This window comes from Lepidochelys kempii, chromosome 23 (assembly GCF_965140285.1).
Source record: "Lepidochelys kempii isolate rLepKem1 chromosome 23, rLepKem1.hap1, whole genome shotgun sequence".
Lineage (NCBI taxonomy): Eukaryota > Metazoa > Chordata > Testudines > Cheloniidae > Lepidochelys > Lepidochelys kempii.
The window spans coordinates 16,750,652-16,778,650 of record NC_136402.1 but is presented as its reverse complement, the minus strand read 5'-3'; the positions used below and the strand labels follow the sequence as shown (position 1 = coordinate 16,778,650).

General features: G+C 63.8%; 3 protein-coding genes across 6 annotated transcripts; 1 reads left to right on the top strand and 2 right to left on the bottom strand.

Moving 5' to 3' along the window:
- Positions 1 to 856: 856 nt before the first annotated feature.
- PRMT1 (protein arginine methyltransferase 1) lies at positions 857 to 14,938 on the bottom strand. 4 transcript variants are annotated; one of them, XM_078850024.1, is made up of 11 exons: positions 14,822 to 14,885; positions 12,651 to 12,704; positions 11,132 to 11,233; positions 10,261 to 10,416; positions 8,254 to 8,317; positions 7,766 to 7,908; positions 7,202 to 7,289; positions 2,574 to 2,689; positions 2,173 to 2,323; positions 1,845 to 1,966; positions 857 to 1,581 (listed from the first exon to the last, which is right to left on the bottom strand). In XM_078850024.1, exons 1-11 carry the CDS (start codon positions 14,849 to 14,851, stop codon positions 1,498 to 1,500), a joined length of 1,110 nt encoding a protein of 369 aa, XP_078706150.1. In that variant the 5' UTR covers positions 14,852 to 14,885; the 3' UTR covers positions 857 to 1,497. The 4 variants fall into 4 exon arrangements, with proteins under 4 accessions (XP_078706150.1, XP_078706151.1, XP_078706149.1 ...); XM_078850025.1 differs by having other exon boundaries at positions 11,132 to 11,218; XM_078850023.1 differs by lacking the exon at positions 12,651 to 12,704 and having other exon boundaries at positions 14,822 to 14,938.
- A 2,600-nt stretch (positions 14,939 to 17,538) lies between these two features.
- BCL2L12 (BCL2 like 12) lies at positions 17,539 to 21,031 on the bottom strand. The gene is made up of 6 exons (XM_078850027.1): positions 20,535 to 21,031; positions 19,613 to 19,995; positions 19,128 to 19,286; positions 18,944 to 19,038; positions 18,261 to 18,512; positions 17,539 to 17,918 (listed from the first exon to the last, which is right to left on the bottom strand). The coding sequence occupies exons 1-6, from the start codon at positions 20,678 to 20,680 to the stop codon at positions 17,874 to 17,876; spliced, it is 1,080 nt and encodes a 359-aa protein (XP_078706153.1). The 5' UTR covers positions 20,681 to 21,031; the 3' UTR covers positions 17,539 to 17,873.
- Positions 21,032 to 22,639: 1,608 nt separating this feature from the next.
- Positions 22,640 to 27,436, top strand: IRF3 (interferon regulatory factor 3). Its single transcript, XM_078850020.1, has 10 exons — positions 22,640 to 22,686; positions 23,167 to 23,348; positions 24,064 to 24,247; positions 24,393 to 24,490; positions 24,640 to 24,694; positions 24,908 to 24,964; positions 25,062 to 25,154; positions 25,676 to 26,047; positions 26,148 to 26,266; positions 26,696 to 27,436. Exons 2-10 carry the CDS (start codon positions 23,184 to 23,186, stop codon positions 26,864 to 26,866), a joined length of 1,314 nt encoding a protein of 437 aa, XP_078706146.1. The 5' UTR covers positions 22,640 to 22,686; positions 23,167 to 23,183; the 3' UTR covers positions 26,867 to 27,436.
- The last annotated feature ends 563 nt before the right edge of the window (positions 27,437 to 27,999 follow it).

Genomic DNA, 27,999 nt, shown 5'->3' with positions numbered 1-27,999 from the left:
GGGCACCGCAAAGCCCTGGGATTCTCAGCTTCCATGGAAAACACCCAGAGCCTGAACACCCCCCGCCACGTGTGCCCCTTAGCTAGCTGGGGGGGGGGGGTGCTCTCCCCCCTCAGTTGGTCTGTACCTGGCATCTGTTATAGTCTCAGTGGAAGCCCCACAGTGCAGGCACCAGCCCCTCCACCATGGGGGTCCCAGGCCATGAGAGGCAACTCCCAACCCCCACACGCACTGAGATCAGGGCCCACACCAGGCACCGCCCAGACCCTTCCCCCAGACAGAGCTCAGGGTCCCCCTGTGCCAGGCTAGGGGGGCACAGACAGGGCAGCACTGGGGCCCCACAAAGGGGGGTGGACCAGGCTGAGGGCAGCTCCCACCCCTGGGTATTTTTCTAGATTGGGGGGTGTCCAGGAAGCCCCCACCCAAAGATGCCACCTCCACGCCCTGTGAGACCCCATTGTGGCCACTCATCCAGGAAGTGGGCAGCCAGGGCTCAGGGGTGACAGAGGCCCCAGCTCTAAGCCACACCCCCACAGGGGGCCCCCCCAGTCACCACACAGCTACCGCTTAGTACAGCGGGGGTGGGGGGGGAGCCAGGAGGCCTGTGTTCTGCCCCCACCTCCAGCAGATACAACTCTGCTATTGTAGCCATACAGCTCCTGATGGCACCTGGGGGGCTGCCCCGAGAGGGGAGCCCCCACCTCCCTGCCAGGAGGGTTCTGGGACAAAGGGCTGCAGGGGGGCCCTGGGCCCTGCTATTAGGGAGCCCACCCCTTGAGGAGTAGGATAGAGGCTGGGGGCCCGCAGGGTGCCCCACCACAGGCAGGTTTTTGGGGTACAGAGCAGCAGGAGCCAGTTTAGGCATGCCAGGCCCACCCTACCCAGGAAGCCATGGGGGGGGTCACAGTTTGAGGGCCCCCCTCCCTCCCCAGGCAGCCAGGGGCCCCATTTCATCTCTTTATTTTCTCATGAATGTAACCATATAAAAACATAACTTATGAAACAGTCACGATGTGTCAACCGGGCGGGGGTAAAGGGGGGGGGGGGGGGGAGATTAGAGACCAGAACCGTCAGCAAAACACAAACTGGGGACCCTCCCCATAGCGCCCCTGCCCTGCCCTCCCTCCGCTAAAAAACAGGGCAGCCCCACCCCCCCACCGGAGCAGAGGGACGCAGCCAGGCCCTGGCACCTCTCGTGGGTGCCCCACAGCACAGCAGAGTGTGTGTGTGTGTGGGGGGGGGCAGTGAGGTACTTGTTACTGGGGGGGGTCGCTGGTTTAAAAGCAGACGGGAGGGAGGGATGGGGGGGCCCCAAGGCAGAGGGAGATAGTGTCCGTGTCCTCCCCCCCCCCCCCGCCAAGGGCCACGCAGGGAGGGGAGAGTCAGCGGCAGCTCTGTACCCCCCCTCGCCATGAGAAGGGGAGTCATGGCCGGCGCCCACGGCTCTGGGCCCGCCCCGGGGGGGCACACGGCACAATGGGGGGCAGACATGGGGGGCTAGCGCATGCGGTAATCCGTCGAGCAGGACAGCTCACACAGCTGGCCCTTGAAGTCCAGGTCGATGGTGAAGTCCAGGTCCCGCTGCAGGGGAGAGATGGGGTGGTGGGGTAAGTCATGGGGGTCTGGCCCACCACTCCCTGCCTCCCAGCATGCACTGCACTGGCCCCCCATCCCCCCCTCTGCTTCAGAATCCAGTAGCAGGGAGTTCCACAGGGCAATGCCCTTTAGAGGACCATCACGGGGCCACAATCCAGCTCTTCAGAACCTGGGTGTGTGTGTGTGGGGCTCCCCCCATGAGCCCAGATATGGGCATCTCCACCGGTGCCCCCCAGCCCGTCACTCACGTTGTTCTTGGCATTGGGCTTCATGCTGATGGTGCCGAAGATCTCCTCGCCCGTCTTCACCGTCAGGTAGTCCTCCATGTAGAACACCGTCTGCTTCCAGTGGGTGTAGGGCGACTCGGGGCCTGGGGGAGCGAAGAGGGGGTCAGGGGAAGGGGCCTAGTGCCAGCCCCACCCCTCCCCTAGAGTCCTATCCCTTGGCCCTGCCCCCTCCCCGAGCCCCACCCCCAGTTCCCATCCCCTCCTTTGCCCCAACACTACCCCTTAGTCCCTTCCCATGGCCCCGCCCCTCACCCAGAGTCCCCGCCCCCTGGCCCCGCCCGGGCCGTACTGGTGGAGAAGCCGGTCCGCTTGTGGCAACGGGTGAACTCGATGTTGAAATACGCCACGAGCGCGTGGATGTAGTCATTGCGCTTCACTTGGAGGCAGAAGGGCGAGGTGAACGTCAGGTCCTCCACCTTCACCGTGTAGATGTCGACCTCCTGCGGGAGGAGCAGGGTCAGCGCTGCCCACACACACACACTCCCCCCCGCCCCAGAGATGCATAACACCCCCAATGCCAGACCCTGTGTGGGGGGCTCCCTGGTGGGTGGCAAAAGCTGGGCAGAGGGGGACTCTCAGCCCCAGTGCCATCCAGTGGCAGGGAGTTCCACAGGCTGGAATTGCATCCCCTGGCATCCACCCCCTTGCATGGCCCCCTTGCCAGGGGCAGGCCTGTCCCCCGGGCTGCACCTTGATGAGGCAGGCGTTGGTGACCAGCTGCTTTGGATCCACCACGTCCACCAGCGGCTCCTTGATGGCCACGTCCTTGATGCAGGACATGTCGAAGCCATAGACGTTCTCCCACCCTGGCAGAGGAGACGTTATCGGATTAGAGGAGGGACCATGCCGTGGCTATAACGGCAACAAATCTTATACAGTGTGACACGGGGCCAGAAAGGGTTAAGCCCCCTGCAGGATAAATGACCCAAATACCTTAGAAAAGTGTGTAAACGGTAATTAGGGCCATTCTGTGCTAGATAGGCTCCAACTCTGCAGAGCAAACCTGGACTGTTAGAGAATTGGGGGTGATCCTAATTGTGTGTGTTTACTTACATCTGATTAGATGTTAGCCACATAAACAAAGAGCACCTGTCTGTCACTAAGGCTGTTGATTCAGAGATCAAAAGGGAATATTAACATTTAGATGACTTGTCTCTGTCTCTTTAAAGTCCGTGATAAACTGCCTAATGGATCAACTGCCTTATGTTAATCTGTGTAGCTAATTACCGGGGATGCATAGGAAACAGGGCTACTTCGAAGTCTCCATGATTGCCTATTGTTCCCCTAAGGACTCCAAGCTGTCCAGAGAAGGCCTGGAGCTACATAAAAACCCCTTGGGTCCTGATAATTTTCTCTCAGATCTTCTTGATGCTTCCTGCAGGGGAAGTTTAAGTCAGGGGCCAGATATCCAGTCCAATCTGGATCACCCTGTGTGAGGAGGTGGGGGGGGGGGTGTTTCCTGGTTTTTCCAATGGTTTGCATGCCAAGGGGGTGGGACTCAAGTTTCCCTGCATGTTACTGGTTTAAGGAGGTGATGGGAGAGGGAGTTTGTTGGTACAGGGGACGAGCGAGGGACTTGGGACCCCAGCCAATGGCCTGGAGAACGGAGACCCCAGCGACTGGTGGCCAGGAGGCCCAGCTTGGGGGTCACAGCCGGTTCTGGCCAGTGGGAAGACAATGGGCTGTGAAGAGAGGACACCGGTGACCTGACCAGCCAGGTTCCAGCCAGAGGGGCCAGAGGACAGAAGAGGGGAGAGGGGGCTCAGGCGACCCTGTTTACCTGGAGAGAAGACAATAGACAGAGGGGGGCTTGGGGCCGGTGATCTCAGCTGCCCAGCTGGGAAGCAGGGGGGCTCGGGGCTGGAGAGGGGAGCAGGCAGAGTCCACCTGGATGCAGGAGAGACTGGGATGTGCTGGGCTGAGGGAGGCCAGGCCTGTGACCCGGAGAGTTTCCTGTGCTGGGTTCAGATGCTCAATAAACCCTCCTGTTTTACGCTGGCTGAGAGTCACTCTGGGCTAGAGAACAGGGGGTCATTATTCCCTCTGGGAGTGGAGGCCCCAGGGTCCAGAGCGAGGGGACTCCCTGAGGGGGCCCACAGCAGAGACAGGCGTGCTAAGGTGCAGTTCCAGGAGGCGGAGGGGCTTAACCCCCGAGAAGGGCTGTCACACTGAAAGGGGTTCCCCGCAGGGACCGCATGGGGCCAAGGGTGGGCACGACCTGAGAGTCCGTGACACCCTGAATATGGACACTGGACTATAACCTACGGACTAATTCTGCAAGAATGCTTAGCAACTACAAAGCTCATCACCTCTGAGGCGAATCTGATCTCAGTGCTGTGTTCATGCCTGTATGTGCACTGAGCTTTTAACAAATTCTCTCTTTTCTTAAAATTTTTTCGTTTAGTTGTTAAGAATTGGCGGAAAGCGCGTATTTGGGTAAGACTGGAAGATTCGTTAACCTGGGAGGTGATGTGTCCCATCCTCTGGGGCTGGTCGAACTTTCTTAGATGATGAATAAGATTTTCAGTGACCCCCCGCATACCTGCCATGGGTGTCTGGGTTGCTTTAACCCACTAGTTTTCAAACTTTTTTTCTGGCGACCAAGTTGAAGAAAACTGTTGATGCCTGACCCAATGGAGCTGGGGATGAGGGGTTTGGGGAGCGGGAGGGGCTCAGGGCTGGGGCAGAGGGTTGGGGTGCAGGGGCGACGGCTGCAGCCAGGAATCAATCACCCTGATATCTGCTGGGAGAGCAATACAGCGGTGCGGGGACAATTTCCTGGTGCAAGTGCTGGAGGAACCAACTAGGGGCAGAGCTCTTCTTGACCTGCTGCTCACAAACCAGGAAGAATTAGTAGGGGAATCAAAAGTGGATGGGAACCTGGGAGGCAGTGACCATGAGATGGTCGAGTTCGGGATCCTGACACAGGGAAGAAAGGAGAGCAGCTGAATATGGACCCTGGACTTCAGAAAAGCAGACTGACTCCCTCAAGGAACTGATGGGCAGGCTCCCCTGGGAGAACAACGTGAGGGGGAAAGGAGGCCAGGAGAGCTGGCTGTATTTTAAAGAATCCTTATTGAGGTTACAGGGACAAACCGTCCCGATGTGTAGAAAGAATAGTAAATATGGCAGGCGACCAGCTTGGCTTAACAGTGAAATCCTTGCTGCTCTTAAACACAAAAAAGAAGCTTACAAGAAGTGGAAGATTGGACAAATGACCAGGGAAGAGTATAAAAATATTGCTTGGGCATGCAGGAGTGAGATCAGGAAGGCCAAATCACACCTGGAGTTGCAGCTAGCAAGAGATGTTAAGAGTAACAAGAAGGGTTTCTTCAGGTATGTTAGCAACAAGAAGAAAGTCAAGGAAAGTGTGGGTCCCTTACTGAATGAGGGAGGCAACCTAATGACAGAGGATGTGGAAAAAGCTAATGTACTCAATGCTTTTTTTGCCTCTGTCTTCACGAACAAGGTCAGCTCCCAGACTGCTGCACTGGGCAGCACAGCATGGGGAGGAGATGACCAGCCCTCTGTGGAGAAAGAAGTGGTTCGGGACTATTTAGAAAAGCTGGACGTGCACCAGTCCATGGGGCCGGATGCGCTGCATCCAAGAGTTCTAAAGGAGTTGGCAGATGTGACTGCCGAGCCACTGGCCATTATCTTTGAAAACTCATGGTGATCCGGGGAAGTCCCGGACGACTGGAAAAAGGCTAATGTAGTGCCCATCTTTAAAAAAGGGAAGAAGGAGGATCCTGGGAACTACAGGCCAGTCAGCCTCACCTCAGTCCCTGGAAAAATCATGGAGCAGGTCCTCAAGGAATCAATTCTGAAGCACTTAGAGGAGAGGAAAGTGATCAGGAACAGTCAGCATGGATTCACCAAGGGCAAGTCATGCCTGACTAATCTAATTGCCTTCTATGACGAGATAACTGGCTCTGTGGATGAGGAGAAAGCGGTGGACATGTTGTTCCTTGACTTTAGCAAAGCTTTTGACACGGTCTCCCACAGTATTCTTGCCAGTAAGTTAAAGAAGCATGGCCTGGATGAACGGACTATAAGGTGGATAGAAAGCTGGCTAGATTGTCGAGCTCAACAGTTAGTGATCAATGGCTCCATGTCTAGTTGGCAGCTGGTGTCAAGTGGAGTGCCCCAGGGGTAGGTCCTGGGGCCGGTTTTGTTCAATATCTTTATTAATGATCTGGAGGATGGTGTGGATTGCACCCTCAGCAAGTTTGCAGATGACACTAAACTGGGAGGAGGGGTAGATATGTTGGAGGGTAGGGATAGGATACAGAGGGACCTAGACAAATTAGAGGATTGGGCCAAAAGAAATCTGATGAGATTCAACAAGGACAAGTGCAGAGTCCTGCACTTAGGACGGAAGAATCCCATGCACCGCTACAGACTAGGGACCGAATGGCTCGGCAGCAGTTCTGCAGAAAAGGACCTAGGGGTTACAGTGGACAAGAAGCTGGATATGAGTCAACAGTGTGCCCTTGTTGCCAAGAAGGCCAATGGCATTTTGGGATGTATATGTAGGGGCATTGCCAGCAGATCGAGGGATGTGATCGTTCCCCTCTATTCAACATTGGTGAGGCCTCATCTGGAGTATTGTGTCCAGTTTTGGGCCCCACACTACAAGAAGGATGTGGAAAAATTGGGAAGTGTCCATCGGAGAGCAACAAAAATGATGAGGGGACTGGAACACATGACTTACGAGGAGAGGCTGAGGGAGCTGGGATTGTTTAGTCTGCGGAAGAGAAGAATGAGGGGGGATTTGATAGCTGCTTTCAACTACCTGAAAGGGGGTTCCGAAGAGGATGGATCTGGACTGTTCTCAGTGGTAGCTGATGACAGAACGAGGAGTAACGGTCTCAAGTTGCTGTGGGGGAGGTTTAGGTTGGATATTAGGAAACACTATTTCTCTAGGAGGAGGGTGAAGCACTGGAATGGGTTCCCTAGGGAGGTGGTGGAACCTCCTTCCCTAGAAGTTTTTAAGGTCAGGCTTGACAAAGCCCTGGCTGGGATGATTTAATTAGGGATTGGTCCTGCTTTGAGCAGGGGGTTGGACTAGATGACCTCGTGAGGTCCCTTCCAATCCTGATATTCTATGATTTAATGGGGGGGTGGGGTGTCAGGCAGACCCCACGGGGGCAGAACAAGAGACCCGCCCCCACCAGGGACAGAGAGCCAGGGCCACACGAAGACCCCCCCCCCCAGAGCAACAGCAACACTGCCCGCAGGCAGGGAGAGTCACCAGGACCAGCACCCTGCAGACACTTAGCCAGCCCCCCAAGAGGGGCTGCCGCCCCCCCACTCACAGTGGATCTTGTAGTCCTTATACTGCCGGTCCTCTATGGCTGTGACATACAGGGTGGCCCGGTCAGGGAAGATGAGTCCGTCGGGGGTCTGGGGAGACAAACGGGGCGGGGGGGAAGGGGGTGGGTCACTGCATCACAGCCCCTAAAATCCCCAAAGCTCCCTCACCCCTACAGCACCTAGGCACAGGGTCCCCAGAACAGAACACAGGGCCTTGCCCCACTAAGGGGCAGGGACTGGCTGGCTCGGGGGGCGGGGAATGGGGCCTGTTCCTGTCTAGGGGGCACCGGCTCCCACTTGGCTCCAGGGCAGGGACTGGCTGGCTCAGGGGGATGGGGAATGGGGCACGGGGCCTTTCCCCTGTACGGGACGCCAGCTCTGACCCACCCCAAGGTGGAGACTGGCTGGCTCAGGGAATGGGACACAGGGCCTGTCCCGTCCGAGGGCGCCAGCTCCCGTCTGGCCCCATGGCAGGTCGGGGAATGGGGCCCGGCTGGCTGTCGGGGGGCAGGGAAGGGGACCCAGCTGGCTGCAGGGGGTAGAGAAGGGGGCCTGGAAGGACTCACCAGCCACTTGTCGCGGGCGTAGATGACAGTGTTGAGCATGGACTCGTAGAAGAGGCAGTAACCCATCCACTCGCTGATGATGATGTCGACCTTCTCCACCGGCAGCTCCACCTCCTCCACCTTGCCCTTGATGATGGACACCACTGCGGGGGAGGAGACGGGGGTCTCAGCGCGGGGGATGGGCCAGACGTGGGGGAGGGGGAGCGGCTCCAGGGAGGATGGGGATGAGCTGCTGTTTCTTGTTATGGAGGTGCAGGGCGGGGCCCTGTGGGGAGAGCCGCCCCAGTCCGGGTGGGAGGAGCCATGAGCAGGCTCCGGGGGGCACCCTGGGAGCAAGAGGGGGGGGGGTGGCTCCAGAGAGGCAGCACCCCAGGGGAGAGGGCGTGGGGGGAGGGGGACACCCCAGGGGAGACAGCAGGGGATTGTGGGAGCTCCAGGGGCAGCGCCCCAGGGAAGACAATGGGGGGGGCAGGGGGGCTCCCACTCACCATGGTCCAGCTTGTTGGCTTTGACGATTTTGACAGCGTAGTCAGAGATGCTGGAGCACTCAATCTGCAAGGGGAGCAGGGGTCAGTGGGGAGACGACGTGCCCCCGCCAGGGCTGGGATAAGCGGAGCCGGGGAGGGTCAGTGGGGAGAGATGAACCCCCAAGAGCAACGCCCCCCATCCCGGGGCAGGGGCAGAACAGGGAGGCTGGGAGGGGGGCCCTGGGAGGAGAGAAAGGGGGGCAAATCATTGCCAGAGGGTAGTTATCAGGGGTTCACAGTCAGGCTGGAAGGGAATAACGAGCGGGGTCCCACAGGGATCAGTTCTGGGTCCGGTACTGTTCAATATCTTCAGCAAGGATTTAGATAATGGCACAGAGAGGACACTGATAAAGTTTGCGGACAATACCGAGCTGGGAGGGGTTGCAAGTGCTTTGGGGAATAGGATTAAACTTCAAAACGATCCAGACAAACTGGAGAAATGGTCGGAAGTAAATCGGATGAAATTCAGTCAGGACAAATGCGAAGTTCTCCACTTCGCAAGGAACAATCAGATGCGCACACACAAGGGCAATGACTGCCTAGGAAGGGGTCCTGCGGAAAGTGATCTGGGGGTCAGAGTGGATCACAAGCTGAATGAGAGTCAACAGTGTAACGCTGCTGTGAACAGCAAGACACGAGAAGCAAATCGTCCGCTCTGCTCTGTGCTGATCTGGTCTCAGCTGGAGTACTGGGTCCAGTTCTGGGCGCCACATTGCAGGAGAGAGGGAACAAATTGGAGAAAGTCCAGAGAAGAGCAACAAAAATCATGAAAAGTCTAGAAAACATTAGCTATGGGGGAAGATTGAAAAAAAACAGGGTTTGTTTAGCCTGGAGAAGAGAAGCCGGAGCGGGGACGTGAGAACAATTTGCAAGTACAGAAAAGGCAGTTACAAGGAGAGAACAAAAATTTGTTCTTCTGAACCTCTGAGGATCGGACAAGAAGCCATGGGCTTAAATTTTCAGGAGAAAGATCTTGGAGTCATCGTGGATAGTTCTCCGAAGACATCCACGCAGTGCGCAGCGGCAGTCAAAAAAGCAAACGGGATGTTAGCAATCATTAAAAAAGGGAGAGAGAATAAGACAGAGAATATCTTATTGCCCTTATATAAATCCATGGTATGCCCACATCTTGAATACGGCGTACAGATGTGTCCCCGCATCTCAAAAAAAGATATACTGGCATTAGAAAAGGTTCAACTAAGGGTCCCCTATGAGGAGAGATTGAAGAGGCTAGGACTTTTCAGCTTGGAAAAGAGGCGACTAAGGGGGGATATGATAGAGGTCTATCAAATCATGAGTGCTGTGCAGAAAGTGAATAAGGAAAAGTTATTTACTTGTTCCCATAATTTTAGAACTAGGGGCCACGCAATGAAATTAATGGGCAGCAGGTTTAAAACAAATAAAAGGAAGTTCTTCTTCACTCAGCGCACAATCAACCTGTGGAACTCCTTGCCTCAGGAGGTTGTGAAGCCTAGGACTATAACAGGGTTTAAAAGAGAACTGGATAAATTCACAGAGGTTAAGTCCATTAATGGCTATTAGCCAGGATGGGTAAGGAATGGTGTCCCTAGCCTCTGTTTGTCAGAGGGTGGAGATGGATGGCAGGAGAGAGATCACTGATCATTACCTGTAAGGTTCACTCCCTCTGGGGCACCTGGCATTGGCCACTGTTGGCCGACAGGATCCTGGGCTGGATGGACCTTGAGTCTGACCCAGTGTGGCCGTTCTTATGCAGCCAGGGCGGTTTAGGTTGGACATTAGGAGAAACGTCCTGACAGGCTGGTGAAGCACCGGAATAAATTGCCCAGGGCGGTGGTGGAATCTCCATCATTGGGGATTTTTAAGAGCGGGTTGGACAAATCCCATCAGGGACAGTCTGGACAATACTTAGTCCTGCCGTGAGGGGGGGTGGCGACTGGCTGGGAAGCAAGGGGTCAGGGGGCCCAGCGGGGAGGGGGGACGACTCACCCCGATGACCCGCTTGGCGCCCGCCTTGGCCGCGAACATGCAGAGAATCCCAGTGCCGCTGCCCACGTCCAGAACCACCTTGTCCTTGAAGAGGTGCCGGTTATGGAACATGGAGTTTCTGTAGGTCAGAGTGCGCACCTCGTCCTTCAGCATCTCCTGGGGGGACACGGGGAGGGTCAGTGGGGGCCCCCCAACCCCTCCCCGCACTCCTCGTCCTTCAGCATCTCCTGGGGGGACACCCAACCCCCTCCCCGCGCACCTCGTCCTTCAGCATCTCCTGGGGGGACACCCAACCCCCTCCCCGCGCACCTCGTCCTTCAGCATCTCCTGGGGGGACACGGGGAGGGTCAGTGGGGGCCCCCCAACCCCTCCCCGCACTCCTCGTCCTTCAGCATCTCCTGGGGGGACACCCAACCCCCTCCCCGCGCACCTCGTCCTTCAGCATCTCCTGGGGGGACACGGGGAGGGTCAGTGGGGGCCCCCCAACCCCTCCCCGCACTCCTCGTCCTTCAGCATCTCCTGGGGGGACACCCAACCCCCTCCCCGCGCCCCTTGTCCTTCAGCATCTCCTGAGGGGATATGGGGGGGTCAGCGGTGGCCCCACAATCCCTTCCAGCTCCCTCCCCGGGTCCTTCAACATCTCCTGGGGGGACAGGGGGGTCAGCGGGGCCCCCCAACCCCACACGCCTCGTCCTTCAGCATCACCTGGGGGGGAAGGGGGACCCCCCAGCCCCCCAGTGCACCTCATCCTCCACTTCCTCCTGGGGGTGGGACGGGGGCAAGTGGCAGGGACATGCCCATGAAACCAAGTACCCCATGGGGACATCTGCCCCCCCACGCCCCTGGGGGGCAGCCTCCCCCCCACACTGACCTCGTGGATGCCAAAGTGGGCGTAGGAGTCGAAGTAATAATCCTTGGACGTCATCTCCTCGGCTGTGGGCTTCACACTGCTCTCGGCCTGGGGACAGGACACCTGGGGGTCGGGGGGGGCCACAGTCAGACGGACTCCCCCAAACACACCTTAGGGATGGGGCCGAAGCACAGCCGGCCCAGCCAGTATCCACTCCCCACATCAGCCCCACGGGCCCAGCCCAGCTGGTATCCAGCCCCCACATCTGCCCCATGGGCCCAGCCCGGCCTGTATCCACCCCCAAGCCCAAACATCAGCCCCATGTGCCAAGTCTGGCCAGTATCCACTCCTCTGACCTGTCCCACGGGCCCAGCCCAGCCTGTATCCCCCCCCAGTCCCTCACACCAGCCCCCGCCTGGTGCCACCACTTCCATTTCTGCAGGGCCCACGTGGAACAGGGGGTCCCCTGGCAGCAGACAGCACCACTCTGGGGGGCCAGGCTGAAGGCCAGGGACCCAGCCCCCCATCCTGCCCCCTCCCCTGGTGCGGCCCAGAGCATGTCTGTTTGGAAGGAACAATGCAGGGCTGGGATGCGTAGCCCCAAGCCCCCCCATTCCAGCCCCCCGCAGAGCTGGGTCTCCCCGCGCCCCACCTCCGTGCCCCCACCGACCGCACCCACAATGCATCACAGGAGCTGGGGCTGGAGACAGAGTTAAGGAAACTGGGAAATTACAGAGTTCCCCCCTCCCTCCCCTGCAGCCACCTGCCCCCGCTCCCCCCAGTAGCTACCTGCTCCACCCAAGCACAAAGCCCCCCATTCCCCTGGCACCTACCTGCCCCCCCCAGGCACAGAGCCCCGCATCCCCCCAGCAGCTACCTGCCCACCCAGACACAGAGCCCCACTCACACTCCAACAGCCACTCCCCACCCCCCGAGGTCCAACCATGCATTCAGCCTCCCCAGCAGCGACCCACCCCCCCATGCAGTGAACTACGCAGCTCCCTCAAAAACTCCCAGCCAGTAACCCCCATACAGAACATGGGGCCCTAGGAGCTTCCTATGGGACCCCCCTGCACAGAGCGCCCCCCAGGAGACTGCAGGGGCCCTAGAGGTTCTTCTCCGCCACCCCATGGACACCCACTGCCCCCCTTAGGGCTGAGCAATGTGCAGGGGATGGGTCGCAACCTGCCGGTGGAGCAGGCAGACACTCTGAGCTGGGATTTCGGGGGGGGGGTGGTGGTTCTGGATCCCTTCGGTCCCCCCCCCCATGGTTTATCTGACTCTGAAGGGGGGTTCTGGGGCTGGCTGCCAAGGGAGGGAACCCTCTAGATGGGGCAGGGTGAGGACCAGGGCGGTCAGTTGAAATGGGGGATGGTCGCTGGCCAGCAGGGGTGGGGGGGCATTTGTCACTGGGAACGGGCCGGGGGGATGTCACCAGGCAGTGCTGGGAACAGGCCGGGGGAGATGTACACGGCCGGCCGGCCCTGGGGGTCACTAGCCCCCGAGCCCTGGCCTGGCCCCTCACTCAAAGGATATTTACATCTTCTACCGCAGTCTGCAGGCTCATCCCATTAGCCAGGGTGGCTACAAAATTCTAGGAGAAAGTAACGGAGACAAGTCAATGGGGGGCTCGGGAACCGGGGGGGGCCGAGCCCCCCAGAGCCAGGGTCTCCCTAACACTGTGCCCGGGGCCACTGCTGTCAGCTGCCAGGGGAGGGGTGACACAGGTCATGGGGGGCTCCACCCCCTCGCAAGATCAGCACCAAGCCAGGCCGGGAACAGAACAGCCCCCCAGCTCTGCCAGTGCCCCTCACTCCTGACCCCCCCCAGCTCTGCCAGTGCCCCACACTCCCGACCCCCCCCAGCTCTGCCAGTGCCCCACACTCCCGACCCCCAGCCCCCCCCCAGCTCTGCCAGTGCCCCTCACTCCCGACCCCCCCCAGCTCTGCCAGTGCCCCACACTCCCGACCCCCAGCCCCCCCCAGCTCTGCCAGTGCCCCTCACTCCCGACCCCCCCAGCTCTGCCAGTGCCCCACACTCCCGACCCCCAGCCCCCCCCAGCTCTGCCAGTGCCCCACACTCCCGACCCCCTGACCCCCCCCAGCTCTGCCAGTGCCCCTCACTCCCGACCCCCTGACCCCCCCAGCTCTGCCAGTGCCCCTCACTCCCGAACCCCCCCAGCTCTGCCAGTGCCCCACACTCCCGACCCCCAGCCCCCCCCAGCTCTGCCAGTGCCCCACACTCCCGACCCCCCCCAGCTCTGCCAGTGCCCCTCACTCCCGACCCCCCCCAGCTCTGCCAGTACCCCACACTCCCGACCCCCAGCCCCCCCCAGCTCTGCCAGTGCCCCACACTCCCGACCCCCAGCCCCCCCAGCTCTGCCAGTGCCCCAGACGCCCGACCCCCAGCCCCCCCAGCTCTGCCAGTGCCCCACACGCCCGACCCCCTGACCCCCCCAGCTCTGCCAGTGCCCCACACTCCCGACCCCCAGCCCCCCCCAGCTCTGCCAGTGCCCCACACTCCCGACCCCCTGACCCCCCCAGCTCTGCCAGTGCCCCACACTCCCGACCCCCTGACCCCCCCAGCTCTGCCAGTGCCCCACACTCCCGACCCCCAGCCCCCCCCAGCTCTGCCAGTGCCCCTCACTCCTGACCCCCAGCCCCCCCCAGCTCTGCCAGTGCCCCTCACTCCCGACCCCCAGCCCCCCCCAGCTCTGCCAGTGCCCCTCACTCCCGACCCCCCCAGCTCTGCCAGTGCCCCACACTCCCGACCCCCTGACCCCCCCAGCTCTGCCAGTGCCCCTCACTCCCGACCCCCAGCCCCCCCCAGCTCTGCCAGTGCCCCACACTCCCGACCCCCCCCAGCTCTGCCAGTGCCCCTCACTCCCGACCCCCAGCCCCCCCAGCTCTGCCAGTGCCCCACACTCCCGACCCCCAGCCCCCCCAGCTCTGCCAGTGCCCCTCACTCCCGACCCCCTGACCCCCCCAGCTCTGCCAGTGCCCCACACTCCCGACCCCCTGACCCCCCCAGCTCTGCCAGTGCCCCACACTCCCGACCCCCAGCCCCCCCCAGCTCTGCCAGTGCCCCTCACTCCTGACCCCCAGCCCCCCCCAGCTCTGCCAGTGCCCCTCACTCCCGACCCCCAGCCCCCCCCAGCTCTGCCAGTGCCCCACACTCCCGACCCCCCCCAGCTCTGCCAGTGCCCCTCACTCCCGACCCCCAGCCCCCCCAGCTCTGCCAGTGCCCCACACTCCCGACCCCCAGCCCCCCCAGCTCTGCCAGTGCCCCTCACTCCCGACCCCCGCCCCGCTGAGCTCGCGAGACCGGAAACCAGCCACAGGCTCCCCGCGCTCCGCAGCGCTGGGACATGGCCCCGCCCCCCCCGCCCCCCACAGGGCCCGCCCAGCCCCCGCGGATCCGCCCCCACCCCTTTGTCCGCGGGCGAGAGGTCCCCGAGACCCCCCCCGCCGGCCACGGCCCCCGCCCCCCCGAGACGCCCCCCCCCGAGAGCCCCCGCCGGCCACGGCCCCCGCCCCCCCCGAGTTCCCCCCCCTCCCCAGCCACGGCCCCCACCCCCTGAGACGCCCCCCCCCGAGAGCCCCCCGCCGGCCACGGCCCCCGCCCCCCCTAAGAGCCCCCCCGCCCACGGCCGCCCCCCCGCCGGCCACGGCCCCCCCCGCCGGGCCCCGCACGTGCCGGCCCGGCCCCCACCTCCATGGTGCAGTTGGTCGCCTCCGCCATCTTGCGAGCGAAGCGCAGAGAGAGCGAGAGCCCCGCCCCCCGCCGCTTATACCGGGGGAGGGCCCGGCCCCGCCCCTCGGCCTCCATTGGCCCCCCCGTGGGCCTCGGGCCCGCCCCTCGCGTTGGGCGCCGCCGATAGGTCGGGCACTTGTCACTCAGCAGGTCGGGCCCGCCCGCCACAGGCAAGGGGCGGTCCTATTGGGAGAGGGAGATGTCACTCAGCATGTTTGCCGACCCCTCACAGCCCAGAGGTGCTCCTCTTGGGCGAGTGAGCTGTCATTCAGAGTAGCGGACCCGCCCCCACAGCCCAAAGTGCTCCTAATGGGCGACGGATGTGTCACTCAGAGTGCCGGGCCCGCCCCACAGCCACTACGTATTCTTATTGGGCGCAGGAGGTGTCACTCAGAGTGCCCGCCCACCCAGAGACGCTCCTATTAGGCGAGGGAGATGTCACTCAGCATTCCAAGCCTGTCCTCGCAGTCTCGTGAAGCTCCCATTGGGCTAGGGGGATGTCACTCTCAATGTTGCCCGCCCTATCTTCGCTTCGCCACTGGCCGCCAGTCTCTGACTGACGGTAACAAGCCCCAACAGCCAAAGGAGAATGCCATTGGGCCAGGCAGGTGTCACTCAGGGACTCGCCTTCCCGGCCACCTCCTAAAGCAAATGCCATTGGTGGACGATGTGTCACTCAAACCCTGAGCCCCACCCCCATGACGCTCTTCCGCTCTGAGCCTCGCAGCCCCGTCCCATTTGCAGATCGAAGCGTCAATCGCGGAATGAGACCCTGCCCCCGCTACCTTAGTGGAGACTCTGGTGCCCGTCCCAGGCAGGGATCCGCCTCCCCTGTCAGCCATAAACCCCATTGGCTCTTCCCAGCAGCCAGGCCCGCCCACCCGTGGAACCGCCCCCTGCAGTTATTGGGTGCAGGAGGTGCCTGTCACCAGGAGCCCCGCCCCCCATCCCCGGCGCTGTGGGGTCATGCGGCTCTCCCCCCTTTGCAACATCTCTCACTGCATGCCCCTCCCCCCCTGCATGCCCCTCCCCCGTAACCTCAACACCCCCCACTGCATCCCCTCCCCCGTCATTGCAACACCCCCTCCTCCACTCCCTCACTGCATCCCCCTCCCCCACTGCATTCCCTCCCCAATCACTGCATCACCCCCTCCTCCACTCCCTCACTGCATCCCCCTCCCCAATCACTGCAACACCCCCCTCCACTCCCTCACTGCATTCCCTCCCCAATCACTGCATCCCCTCCCCCAACACTGCAACACCCCCTCCTCCACTCCCTCACTGCATCCCCCTCCCCAATCACTGCAACACCCCCTCCTCCACTCCCTCACTGCATTCCCTCCCCAATCACTGCATCCCCTCCCCCAACACTGCAACACCCCCTCCTCCACTCCCTCACTGCATCCCCCTCCCCAATCATTGCAACACCCCCTTACTGCATCCGCCTCCCCCGTGACTGCAACACCCCCTCCTCCACTCCCCAATCACTGCATCCCCTCCCCAATCACTGCAACAGCCCCTCCTCCACTCCCTCACTGCATCCCCCTCCCCAATCACTGCAACACCCCCTTACTGCATCCGCCTCCCCCGTGACTGCAACACCCCCTCCTCCACTCCCCAATCACTGCATCCCCTCCCCAATCACTGCAACACCCCCTCCTCCACTCCCTCACTGCATCCCTCTCCCCAATCACTGCATCACCCCCTTACTGCATCCGCCTCCCCCGTGACTGCAACACCCCCTCCTCCACTCCCTCACTGCATCCCCCTCCCCAATCACTGCAACACCCCCTTACTGCATCCGCCTCCCCCGTGACTGCAACACCCCCTCCTCCACTCCCCAATCACTGCATCCCCTCCCCAATCACTGCAACACCCCCTCCTCCACTCCCTCACTGCATCCCTCTCCCCAATCACTGCATCACCCCCTTACTGCATCTGCCTCCCCCGTGACTGCAACACCCCCTCCTCCACTCCCCCCTGCATCCCCTCCCCAATCACTGCATCCCCTCCCTCAACACTGCAACACCCCCTCCTCCACTGCATTCCCTCCCCAATCACTGCATCCCCTCCCCCAACACTGCAACACCCCCTCCTCCACTCCCTCACTGCATCCCTCTCCCCAATCACTGCATCACCCCCTTACTGCATCCGCCTCCCCCGTGACTGCAACACCCCCTCCAACCCCTCCCACTTACTGCACCCCCGCCCCATTGCTGGCCTCCCTACCACTACACCCCATTGCAACCCTCTCCCCTTCATTGCAACCACTACTGCTCCACCCCATCACTGCAACCTTCTCCCTCCCACTGCACATCCATCTGCTAACATTGCAATCCCCACCGTCTCCCAGCACTTCTCCCACTGCACCCCCTCACTGCAACTCCCTCCCCATTACTGAACCCCACCACCACCACACCTCCCCCATCCCTTAGCGCACTCCCTGCCAAGGCACCCTGTGTGCCCCTAACCCACCCCTGCAAACCTCAGCTCACCCACTGCAACTCCCTTCCTCCATCACTGCAGTCCCGTCTTCCTGCCCCCCTCCCCCGCATCTTGGCACCCCACCCCAGAGGGGACCGCCCCTCGCACTGGATGCAGTGCAGGGCCCCCTCAGTCTGGTCACGCAGGAGGTGAGAGGGGCAGGAGAAAGACAGACACGCCAGGAGCTTTAATAGTAAAATATATTGAAAATCCTTTATAAAAAAAACACTCACCTCCACCAAAACAAAAGTTCAGGGGGGGGATCGCTCTCTGCTGGGGCCCCAAACCTGGGCAGACCCAGAGATTTTGTGGGGTGGATTCCTCCAGTGACCACCCCCCAACTGCCCTGAGAATTTGGGGAGGCTGGCTCAGTTTCTGCCCTTCCCCCGGACAGGTACCCTCTCCCCAAAGCCCCCCTCCATGGCTGTGTTCTGAACCCTCCCCGCAAGGCGGATTCTGGGGAGGAAAGGGGGAGGGGCCGGCGTTGTGACACCGCCCCCCCCCAGCCTCCCGCGGCCAGGGGCTGCTAGTCCAGGACATCGAAGATCTCCTCCTGTCCTGCGATGCTCTCCTGCCAGGGGTCAGGAGAGAGAGATTAGTCCCTGAGATTGGGGGGGGGTTATCCCAGACAGATCCCCCCCCCCCCAAAAAAAAACTACCCCCGGCTCATGCAGCCTCTGCCCCACAGACTATGAGCCAGGGAGTCAACACCAGCCTGCCTCCAAGCCCCAACCACCCCACTCCCTGCTCGGGGCCGCCCCACAGCTGCCCCCTAGCTCCCCCACACCATATACAAAGTTCCCCCACCCCAGATCTTCTGTACATCACCCACTCCCGCATGTGCACAGCTCCCCCCCCCAGCCCCCCGGCACACCCTGACCCCCGCCCCTCGGCACACCCTGCCCCCCCTTACCCAGCCGCCCTGCTGCTGCAGCCAGGGCACGAACATGTCCATGTACTGCAGGCTGTAGCCCATCAGGGTCTGCACCGTGTGGCTGTTGATTCCGGCCACCTTCCGCGTCAGCTCCATGGTCAGGGCCAGCCGGGTGAGCTGGGGGCTGGGGCTGCCCGGGTCGACCCGCGTGGTGTACGCCTCGGCCAGCCGGGAGAAGCCGCGGTACGACAGGCGGGACAGGGAACTGCGGAGCAGAGGGTCAGCCTCGATCTGTGGGGGACAGACAGGGTCGGGCTGGCAGGGGGCTGCGGGTCGGGAGTCAGGGGCACTGGCAGGGCCCGGGGGGTGGGGGGTGACCTGGGCCGGGCTGGCAGGGGGCTGCGGGTCGGGAGTAAGGGGCACTGGCAGGGCCCGGGAGGTGACCGGGGCCGGGGTGGCAGGGGGCTGCGGGTCGGGAGTGAGGGGCACCGGCAGGGCCCGGGGGCGGTGGGGGGTGACCAGGGCCGGGCTGGCAGGGGGCTGCGGTCGGGAGTGAGGGGCACTGGCAGGGCCCGGGGGGTGGGGGGTGACCAGGGCCGGGCTGGCAGGGGGCTGCGGGTCGGGAGTAAGGGGCACCGGCAGGGCCCGGGGGCGGTGGGGGGTGACCAGGGCCGGGCTGGCAGGGGGCTGCGGGTCGGGAGTGAGGGGCACCGGGTTGGCACCTCTTCGTTGATGACCCCGGCTTGCTCCTCCAGCAGGGCCACCAGTCTCTGGATCACCTGCTCCTTGTGCCTCTCGCTGGCCGGCTCCGGCGGGGCTGGGGGAGAGACACAGGCCTGTGACCCAGAGCTGCCCCCAGGGGGCGCCGGCCGGGGGGTGGGGGGAAGGGCCAAGGCCCCTGCTCACCTAGGGGCCTGGGGCCCGGCTCCGGGCTGAGGGGCCCGGCCACGACCCCAGGGGACTGGACCCCACTGGGGCTGCCAGGCCGGCTGTGCTGGAGCCTCACCAGCCGGTCCAGCTTCTGGGCGAGGCGGCTGTAGAACTCGGGGTCCTCGGCCGCCGGGCCTGGGGAGAGAGCGGGGGGTCAGAGTAGGGGAGGGGGGAGCCGGACTCCTGGGTTCTATCCCCAGCAATGGGAGCAGAGTGGGGGGAGTGGTTAGACCGGGGGTATCGGGGGTGGTGGCTGGGAGCCAGGACTCCTGGGTTCTATCCCAGGCTCTGGAAAGGGAGGGGGGGTCTAGTGGGTTAGAGCCGTGAGGGCTGGGACCCCGGACTCCTGGGTTGTCTCCCTGGCTCTGGAAAGGGAGGGGGGGTCTAGTGGTTAGAGCAGCGGGGAGGGGCTGGGAGCCCAGACTCCTGGGTTCTCTCCCGGTCCCGTGGGGGGCTCTTACCCAGAGGCAGGGGGTCTGGCCGTGAGGTCAGGGTGTCTGTGCAGTAGCAGGGGGTGACCGGCAGAGAGTTGGGGGGTGCGGAGGGGGGAGGCAGGGGCTCTGTCTCCTCCCGAGGGGGGCCCTTCCTCCACAGCATGGCCTTGAAGGGGAACCCCCGGGTGTGCTTGGGGCGCTCCTCCCCCCGCTCCTTCTGTCCTTCGCGGGGCTCTGCCCCGAGGGGTGGGGGGCCGGGGGGGTCCCGGCGGGGGCTGGTCCGTCGGTGGAGCAGCCGCTTCATGCTGGTCTTGAAGCCGTGTTTCCGTTCCTCCGCCCGGCTGATCTCCTCGTGAAGGGGGTTCCAGGCCCCCCCCGGGCAGGGCGCCCCCCCCGGCTCCACGGGGTGCCTGCAGGGAGTCAGGGGGCCAGGGAGCTCTTCTCCAGAATGCATCTCCCGGCCCCCCCAGCCCTCCCCATCCCTGCATGTCCACCCTCCCCCCATGCCTATATATCCCCCTAGCCCCCCACCCTTGCATTTCCCCCTCCCTCGAGCAACCCATCTCCCCATTCCCCCACCCCCCCCACATATCCCCCTGCCCCCTGGAAACTCTCTAACCTCCCCACCCCCCCTCCTGCATATCCTGCCTTCCCGCCCCGCCCCCTCCGGCAACCCATCTCCGCATACCCCCTCCCCCCCATCTCCCCCCCCGGCCCCCAGTCACCTGTATCCCTGGGCACCCATGGGCAACCCCTCCCCCACTCCTCCCCATCCCTCCTCTCGCCGGCATGCCCCCTTCCACGGCCAACACCCCGACCCCCCAAACCTGCACATTCCCTCCCCCCGCCCCTCCGGGGGGGGAATCCATGAGCTCTGCCCCCTCCCACTCCCACGGCCCCCCGTTCCCTGCTTGCGCCCTGGAGGGGGGTGAGCCCCGCCCCCCCTTACCTGTGTGCGTAGCAGTGGGGGTCATGGTAGCTGCCCCCCACGTGCCCCAGGGGGGGCCGCCGGCCCAGCGCCCCCTGCAGGAAGGCCTCCAGCACCAGCCGCGTCTCCTCCTGCAGCCGCCGGCGCTCCTGGGGGGGCCCCGCCATGGCCCTGCCTGTGGGGGGGGGTCAGACACGGGGCGAGGGGGGGGAATCTCTGTCCAGCGCCCCCCGACACAACCTGTGCGCGAGCCGGGCGACTCCCTGCCCAGCCGGGGGGGGGGGCAGAGCGGGGGCGGGGAAGGGCGGCGGGGGGGGGGGCGGGGGTAACGCGCCGGGCTCCAGCTGCGATTCGCAGAGCCAAGTTCGAAGCCACCCGGGATCCCAGCTGTCCCGCGGGGGGAGGGGAGGCGGGGGGGCAGGACCTAGGCTGCGGGGGGGGGGGGGTAAAACGCGTCGCTCAACCTCCGCCCCGCCTCTCTCAACTTTCGGGCGGGGCGGGGGCCCTCAAGGGCTCAGCCCCAAACTTCACAAACTTTCTGAACTGCAGGGCACTGACCATGCACCGCCCCATGCGGGGGGCGGAGCTTATACGCGTGGGCGGGGCTCCATAAGCCGCGCCCCACGGAATGGGTCCACTGGGCGCAGGACGCGGCAGCCGCGCGAGATGCAAATAACAGGAGGGGCGGGACGTGGATTATTTGCATATATAGAAACCGATAAACTCCGCCCCCTTTCCACGGGCTGGGCTGGGGGGGCTCCTTGGACCCCATGGGAGGAGCACTGCTGGGTAGAGAACCCAGGAGTCCTGGCTTGGGGAGGGGAGCGGGTCTAGTGGTTAGAGCAGGGGGGAGGGTCCCAGGGTAACCCTGGCCCCTCACTCCCCGCAGGCTGGTGCAGCTGACCCAGAGGGTGCCGCTGGGCAGTGGGGCACACTGCCATGGGGCACCAGGCTGGGCTGTGGGGCGGCTGGGCTGGGCAGTGGAGGGCCAGGCTGGGCTGTGGGGCACAGTACCATGGGGCACCAGGCTGGGCTGTGGGGGGGCCCAGCTGGGCAGTGGAGGGCCAGGCTGGGCTGTGGGGCACAGTGCCATGGGGCACCAGGCTGGGCTGTGGGGGGGGCCGGGCTGGGCAGTGGAGGGTCAGTCTGGGCTGTGGGGCACAATGCCATGGGGCAGCAGGCTGGGCAGTGTGGCACAGTGCCATGGGGCACCAGGCTGGGCAGTTAGGGGCCAGGCTCAGCAGTGGGGGGCCCAGACTGTGCTGTGGGGCACAGTGCCATGGGGCACCAGGCTGGGCAGTGGGGGGCCGGGCAGTGGGGGGCTGGGCAGGGCAGTCGGAGGCTGGGCCGTGGGGAGCTGGTGGGTGCAGAGAGACTCGCACGTCCGCGTCCGTGTGTCCGTCCTGCCCCGGGCCCGGGACGCGACTGGCGGGGGGTGCCAGGGGGTGTCGAGGAGCAGCCAGCCCTGGGCGAGGCCGACGCCGCTGGACACGCGTGTGACCCGCGTGCACAGACGTGGGAGCAGCCGCCGTCTACCCTGACCCCGTCTGCAACCTGCGCCCCCTCTCCCCAGCCTGGGGGCCTGTCAGCCAACAATGCATGCAGCCCCCGTGCGACGCCCGCTCCCGGGCACACGCCTGCATGGGCAGCCCACCACTGTGCACGGCTGCTGGGGGCGCAGGCCAAGACCCTCCCTCGCTGCCCGGCTCACATCAGCCCACCCCAGAGCCAGGCGCATCTCGGAACCGGGCGAGGGGACCCTACAGAACCAGCCCCCCTGTGCCCCACCCAGAGGGGTCCCTGTACGCCCAGCCCCCCTGTCCCCCACCCCAAAGGCGGCTGCATCTCCTGGATGGCTTCTGGAGTGGGGGGGTTGAGGCCTTGGGTGCTGTTGCTCCCTCCCCGCCCCGGATCTCATGGTCTGAACTCCCAGCCGCCCCACCGTCAGCTGGGGGGAAAGGGGGGGACCCCCAGGAATCGCGGGACGGGACGGTGGGGGGGGGGGTCCTGCGCCCCGCACAGTCCCCGGCCTTGGGGGAAGGAACCGGCACACACACAAATTGTAACAAAGTTTGGGGATCACGTGACGTGCTGGGGCGGGGGAGTCATGTGACCTGGGGGGGGCGGGTTCCATTTCTCTGCGCCGCTTCCTCTTGCGGAAGGTGCCAGGCAGGTACGGGGAAGGGGCATTGCCTGCCCCCCAAGCCAGCCCCCCCCAGAGGGGACTGGCCCCATTCCCTGCCCCCTCACCCAGCCCCCCCCCAGAGGGGACAGACCCCGGGCCCCATTCCCTGCCCCCCAACCCAGGCCCCCCCCAGAGGGGCCAGGCCTCGCCCCCGTTCCCTACCCCCCAACCCAGCCCCCCAGCCCCTGCCCTGGGTGGGAGCTGGCCCCCCACAGAGGGGACAGGCCCCGCCCCCATTCTCTGCCCCGCAACTCAGCCCCTGCCATGGGTGGGAGCCGGCCCCCCACAGAGGGGACAGGCCCCGCCCCCATTCTCTGCCCCGCAACTCAGCCCCTGCCATGGGTGGGAGCCGGCCCCCCACAGAGGGGACAGGCCCTACCCCCATTCCCTGCCCTGGGTGGGAGCTTGCCCCCGCTAGAGGGGACAGGCCCTGCCCCCCATCCGCCCCCGTCTCTCTGTCTCCCCTAGGCGGCGCTGCCCCGGCGATGGGGACCCCGAAGCCGCTGATCGTGCCGTGGCTGCGGAAGAAGCTGGACGACGGGTGCTACCCGGGGGTGAGCTGGCTGGACCAGGGGCGCACCCAGTTCCGGGTGCCCTGGAAACACGGGCTGCGACAGGATGCCTCCTCCGAGGACTTCCAGCTATTCCGGGTAACCCCCTGCCCAAGCTGGGGATCCCCTGCTGTACCCACAGATATGGGGGGGCGGGTGGCAGGGTGATTCCTCCCCCACCCACACCCCGGTCCATGGTGACCCATCTACCCAAGTCTCCCATCTTTGCCAGTGACGGTGTGGGGGGGACGGGGGATGGACCCCCCATGGGCAGTTCTGTACCACTCCTGACTCCCCCAAGGGGCTGGGTTTACACCCCTGATACCGGACTCCCCACGTCCAGTAGCAGGGAGTTCCCCAGGCTGATTTGCTGTGAAAAGCATCTCCTTTCAGCAGGTGCCCTGTGGTCCCATCCTGTCCCCCCTCCCCCACCCCCATGCCAGGACCCATCCCTCTCCCTCGGAACGGCTCCCCTATAGGGAGCTTGGCTGGCGGGGGCTGTGGGTCGGGAGTGAGTGGCACTGGCAGGGCTGGAGAAAGAGCCCAGGGCTGGGCTAGCAGGGGGCTGCAGGTCGGGAGTGATGGGCACTGGCTGGGCTAGCCGGGATCTGTGGGTCAGGAGCAAGGGGCACCGGGGGGCTGGGGTACCAGTCACTTTGCAGCCCTCTTGCCCTCCTTGGTGGCAGGGGTGGTGGAGAAGTGAGGTCTGGGGGGACCCCCATTATCCCCCTGCCCCACAGCCGCCTCTAGGCCTCCTCAGCTCCCAGGTACCTACGTCTGCTTCCCGCCTCCACCCCCCCACCACCTCCCCCAGGACTGGGCCATTGACAGCGGCAACTACCAGCCAGGCCACGATGCCCCCACGCCCTCCATCTGGAAACGCAACTTCCGCTCCGCCCTGAACCGGAAGCCGGGGATCCAAGTGCTTCAGGATCACAGCTCGGACTCCGCCGACCCCCACAAGGTCTATGAGATCCTGCCCAACGGGGCCCGGGCAGGTGAGGGGTTAGACGGGGGAGCCCGGGGCTGGGCTAGCAGGGGGCTGCGGGTTGGGAGTGAGGGGCACCGGTGGGGCCGTACCCATATCAAGAGGATTCCCGTGTGTGGCTCAGGAGGGCCTGTGGCTCTGTTCTCCCCCACCAGGTGCGGACGAGGCCCCCAGTGCTGCCGTGGGGGGCACCGAGGCTGACGCGAGCAGCCAGCTCCTGGACAGGTCAGGGGGCGGCCTCTCCTGCAGCCAGGTCAGTGCTCCGGGGCAGGGGGGCTGGGGCAGCCTGTTTCAGGGTAGGGAGTTGGACGGCTCTGGCCGGGGCTGGGGGATTATCGAGCGGAACTGTGGGTACTGGGGGGCCCTTCCCCTTAGTGACACCCCCAATTCTGCGCCCCCCAGGACGACGACCTGGATGACATTCTGAACGCGCTGGCCCTCTCCAGCCCCGAGGAGGGTGAGTGCCCCGGGGGACGGGGCGGGGTAGGGCCGGAGGCCGGGGTGATGGGCACCCCTGGAGCCAGTCCCAGCTCTCGGTCTGGCCATGCCAGGCTCTGCATGGAACCCAGGAGTCCTGGCTCCCCTCCTCTCCCCTCCCCGAGCCGGGAAGAGAACCCAGGAGTCTGGGCTCCCAGCCCCGCCCGCTTAACTATTTGACTTTCTGTCCCAGATGCTCCGTGCTCTGGGCTCGCGCCAGGTGCCCCGTATCTCAGTGATGCAGCCACAGGTAGGTAAATCCCCATCTGCGCTTCCCCCCCCCCCTCCCGCTCCCGGCCTGCAGCCCCAGGCTCTGTCCCTTACTTGTGCCCCTTTCTCTCCCCTAGGGGGCGCCCTCTCGCCGGGGTTCGCGGATTTCCCTCCCCTGGTGCAGCCGGCCCCCAGCGCCCTGGAGCAGCTGCTGGGGTCCAACGTGCTGAGTGAGTGTCCTGGCGCCCTCTGTTGGCCACTGCTGGAGCTGCAACCAGAGTCGCTGCACGCCTGGGGGTGGCAGGGGGTGGGGATGGTCAGGCCCCCTCCCTTGCCCTGTGTAGGACCGTAGCACCCTCATCTCTAGGGCAAGGGGGGGGGGGAGAAGCAATGGGGGTGGCTCTGGGTCAGGGGGCTATAGGGAGTGCTGGGGGGCTCTGGCTGTTTCCAGGGGATTATGGGGAGCTTCTGGGGGCTCTGGCTGTTACTGGGATATTATGGGGGGCTCTGGCTGTTTCCAGGGGATTATGGAGCGCTTCTGGGGGCTCTGGCTGTTACTGGGATATTATGGGGGGCTCTGGCTGTTTCCAGGGGATTATGGGGAGCTTCTGGGGGCTCTGGCTGTTACTGGGATATTATGGGGGGCTCTGGCAGTTTCTGGGGAATTATCAGGGTATTGGGGGGCTTCTGGGGGCTCTGGCTGTTACTGGGGGATGTCATCTCCCCCTTCACTCTCCCTCTCTCCCCGCAGTGACGGATTTCGAGGTGCGGGTCTATTACCGGGGGCACCTTGTGCTGCAGACGCTGGTCCCCAACCCACAGGGCTTCCGGCTGGTGTCCACCAGCCCCGGGCCCAGCCCCTGCCCCGAGCTGGTGGACGTGGAGCTGCCCGGGCCGGGGATGCTGCCGGACCAGGTGCAGGCCTCTTACACGGCCCGGCTGCTGCAGGGGCTGGGGGCCGGGGTGCTGGTGCGGGTGGAGGGGCCAGCCCTCTGCGGCACCCGCCTCGGGCGCCTCCACGCCTACTGGGGGCACACGGAGACCCCCGAGCCGGGGGCCGAAGGTGGGGAGCTGTCCAAGGAGGGGTACACCCGCCTGTACGACATGTCGCACTTTGTCAGAGGTACGGGGGAGAGGGAGCCCCTCATGGGGTGCGGCGGGGGGGCATGCTTGGGGGAGCCTCTGCCCCCCCACCTGCCTGATGCACCCCCTTTCACCCCCAGAACTGATCTGCTTCATAGAGGGGCAGGGCAGCTCCCCCACCTACGAGCTGTGGCTCTGTCTGGGGGAGGCCTGGCCGGACACGGGGCGCTCCTGGAAAAAGAAACTCATCATGGTGCAGGTAGGAATCCCCCCGCCCCCCAATTCCTAGGCTTCCTCTGGTGTTGGGCTCCCTCACTCCCTCTCGCGGTGGGGGGGGTTCCCTCCTGTCCTCCCCCCCCCAACACAAAGAGTGGCCAAAGGCATTTGGCCCTGGGGTCCCTGGGCTAGAGGGAGCTTGGTCCATGGGGAGGTGGACAAAAGGGGCAGAAATCCTGCCCCAGAGCGAGAGAGACCAGGAGCCCCAGCTCGGCCGCTCCCCATGTGGGGGGCGGGGCACCTGAGTCCAGCTACAGGTCCCTATGGGGTGGGGGGAGGGCCTGGCACTGGCCAGGTTTAGTTGGTGCCAGGCTGGCTCCAGCTGCATGGCCCTGGGAATCGGTTCGGGGGGGGGAGGGGGGGACGGGACTGGGAATCCCTGAAACGCCAACCCTCTCCCCTCCCCCCCCAGGTGGTGCCCACGGTCCTGCGGACCCTGCACGAGCTGGGCCAGGCCGGGGGAGCGTCGTCGCTGCGGGGCGAGGAGCTGGACCTGCGCATCTCGGACTCGCTGGGGGAGGCCGGGCTGCTGGGGGCCCTGCGGGACTGGGAGGAGCGGATGGAGAGTCAGCCCTACAGCTAGCCGGACAGACGGACGCTCGCTCTCCCCGACCCCCTTGACTGTGCCTGACACTCCTCCCAACTGAACCCAGGCAGCCAGGCTCCTTCCCTCCCCCCGCCCCGAGCTGGGACAGAGCCCCAGGGTTCACCCACCTTGTCTGTACCATCAGGCCGTGCCTCGGGTGGGGGGGCTGGTTAGCCAGGATTGTGGCCCCTCTGGGGTGGGACAGCCTGGTTATCGTAGACCCATAGGGCTAGAAGAGCCCGCAAGGGTCAGCTGCTCTAAGCCCCTGTCCATCCCAGACAGGTGTCTATCCAGTCTCCTGTTGGCCACCTCCCGCTGACGGAGCTGCCCCCCGTCCCCCCACTTTTCTTACCCCCTTAGGACATTTTTCCTCTGAAACTCCCTCTTCTCTGCCCAAGCGCAAAGCTCTCGCCCTGCTCGGTTCCCTGGCGTTTTTAGGGCAGCCTTTCGAGCCTTCTCTTCTCCGAACTTAACACGCCCGCTTCCTTCAGGCATGGCTCCTGCCGCTCACTTCTGGGGCCTTGCCGCTTTCTTCACAGGGTGACCAAACTTGGACCCAGGACTCCAGCCGAGGGCTAACCAGAGCCGTACGATCGCACCTCCTGGGGGAATTCTGCGCCAACCCATTAACAGTTCTGCGCACCACATTTTCAAATCCTGCCTGTTTTTATTTGTCAAAATAACACATGGTCATCACGCCAGTTTCACTGAGTTTGGTCATTTATTTCAAAATACCGGTCAGCAAGTCCGTCTGTAACGGTACAGACACACACCAAAAAGAAAAAGGACTCGGGAAATGTTTTTTTGACAAATAGATTCCTTACTCGGCAAATTAATACAGAAATTTGAGTAATTCGTTTCAACTACATGACAGAGCCGTATTTCCCGCCCCTGTCGGGAGCCGTGCCAAGGCTCGGGGGAGTCGGGCTGAGGGGAAGGGAAGGAGCCTTCGAGTGAACCTGGAGGATTATGGGGTGCAGGTGGGAAAAATATGAACAGGGGTTTTTTTTGGGGGGGGGATGGATTTTTAGGGAGTTGGGGAGGCTCCCCATGCAGACCATGACTGACTCCTAGCCTTTCCCATTCAGTCAGGCACATCTGCCCCCAACCCTAGGTGTCCCTGTAGCCCC

Coding starts and splice junctions, on each gene's coding strand:
- PRMT1 (XM_078850023.1), bottom strand. CDS start 14,938: ATGGAGGCCGAGGGGCGGGGCCGGGCCCTCCCCCGGTATAAGCGGCGG. Junction 7,290..7,765: donor ACGCCCGCGACAAGTGGCTG/GTGAGTCCTTCC, acceptor TTGTCTCCCCAG/ACCCCCGACGGACTCATCTT. Junction 1,582..1,844: donor AGCCCAATGCCAAGAACAAC/GTGAGTGACGGG, acceptor TCTCCCCTGCAG/CGGGACCTGGACTTCACCAT.
- BCL2L12 (XM_078850027.1), bottom strand. CDS start 20,680: ATGGCGGGGCCCCCCCAGGAGCGCCGGCGGCTGCAGGAGGAGACGCGG. Junction 19,996..20,534: donor CCCCACTGCTACGCACACAG/GTAAGGGGGGGC, acceptor GACTCCCTGCAG/GCACCCCGTGGAGCCGGGGG. Junction 19,039..19,127: donor GCCGGGCCCCAGGCCCCTAG/GTGAGCAGGGGC, acceptor TCTCTCCCCCAG/CCCCGCCGGAGCCGGCCAGC.
- IRF3 (XM_078850020.1), top strand. CDS start 23,184: ATGGGGACCCCGAAGCCGCTGATCGTGCCGTGGCTGCGGAAGAAGCTG. Junction 25,155..25,675: donor GCTGGGGTCCAACGTGCTGA/GTGAGTGTCCTG, acceptor CTCTCCCCGCAG/TGACGGATTTCGAGGTGCGG. Junction 26,048..26,147: donor CATGTCGCACTTTGTCAGAG/GTACGGGGGAGA, acceptor TTTCACCCCCAG/AACTGATCTGCTTCATAGAG.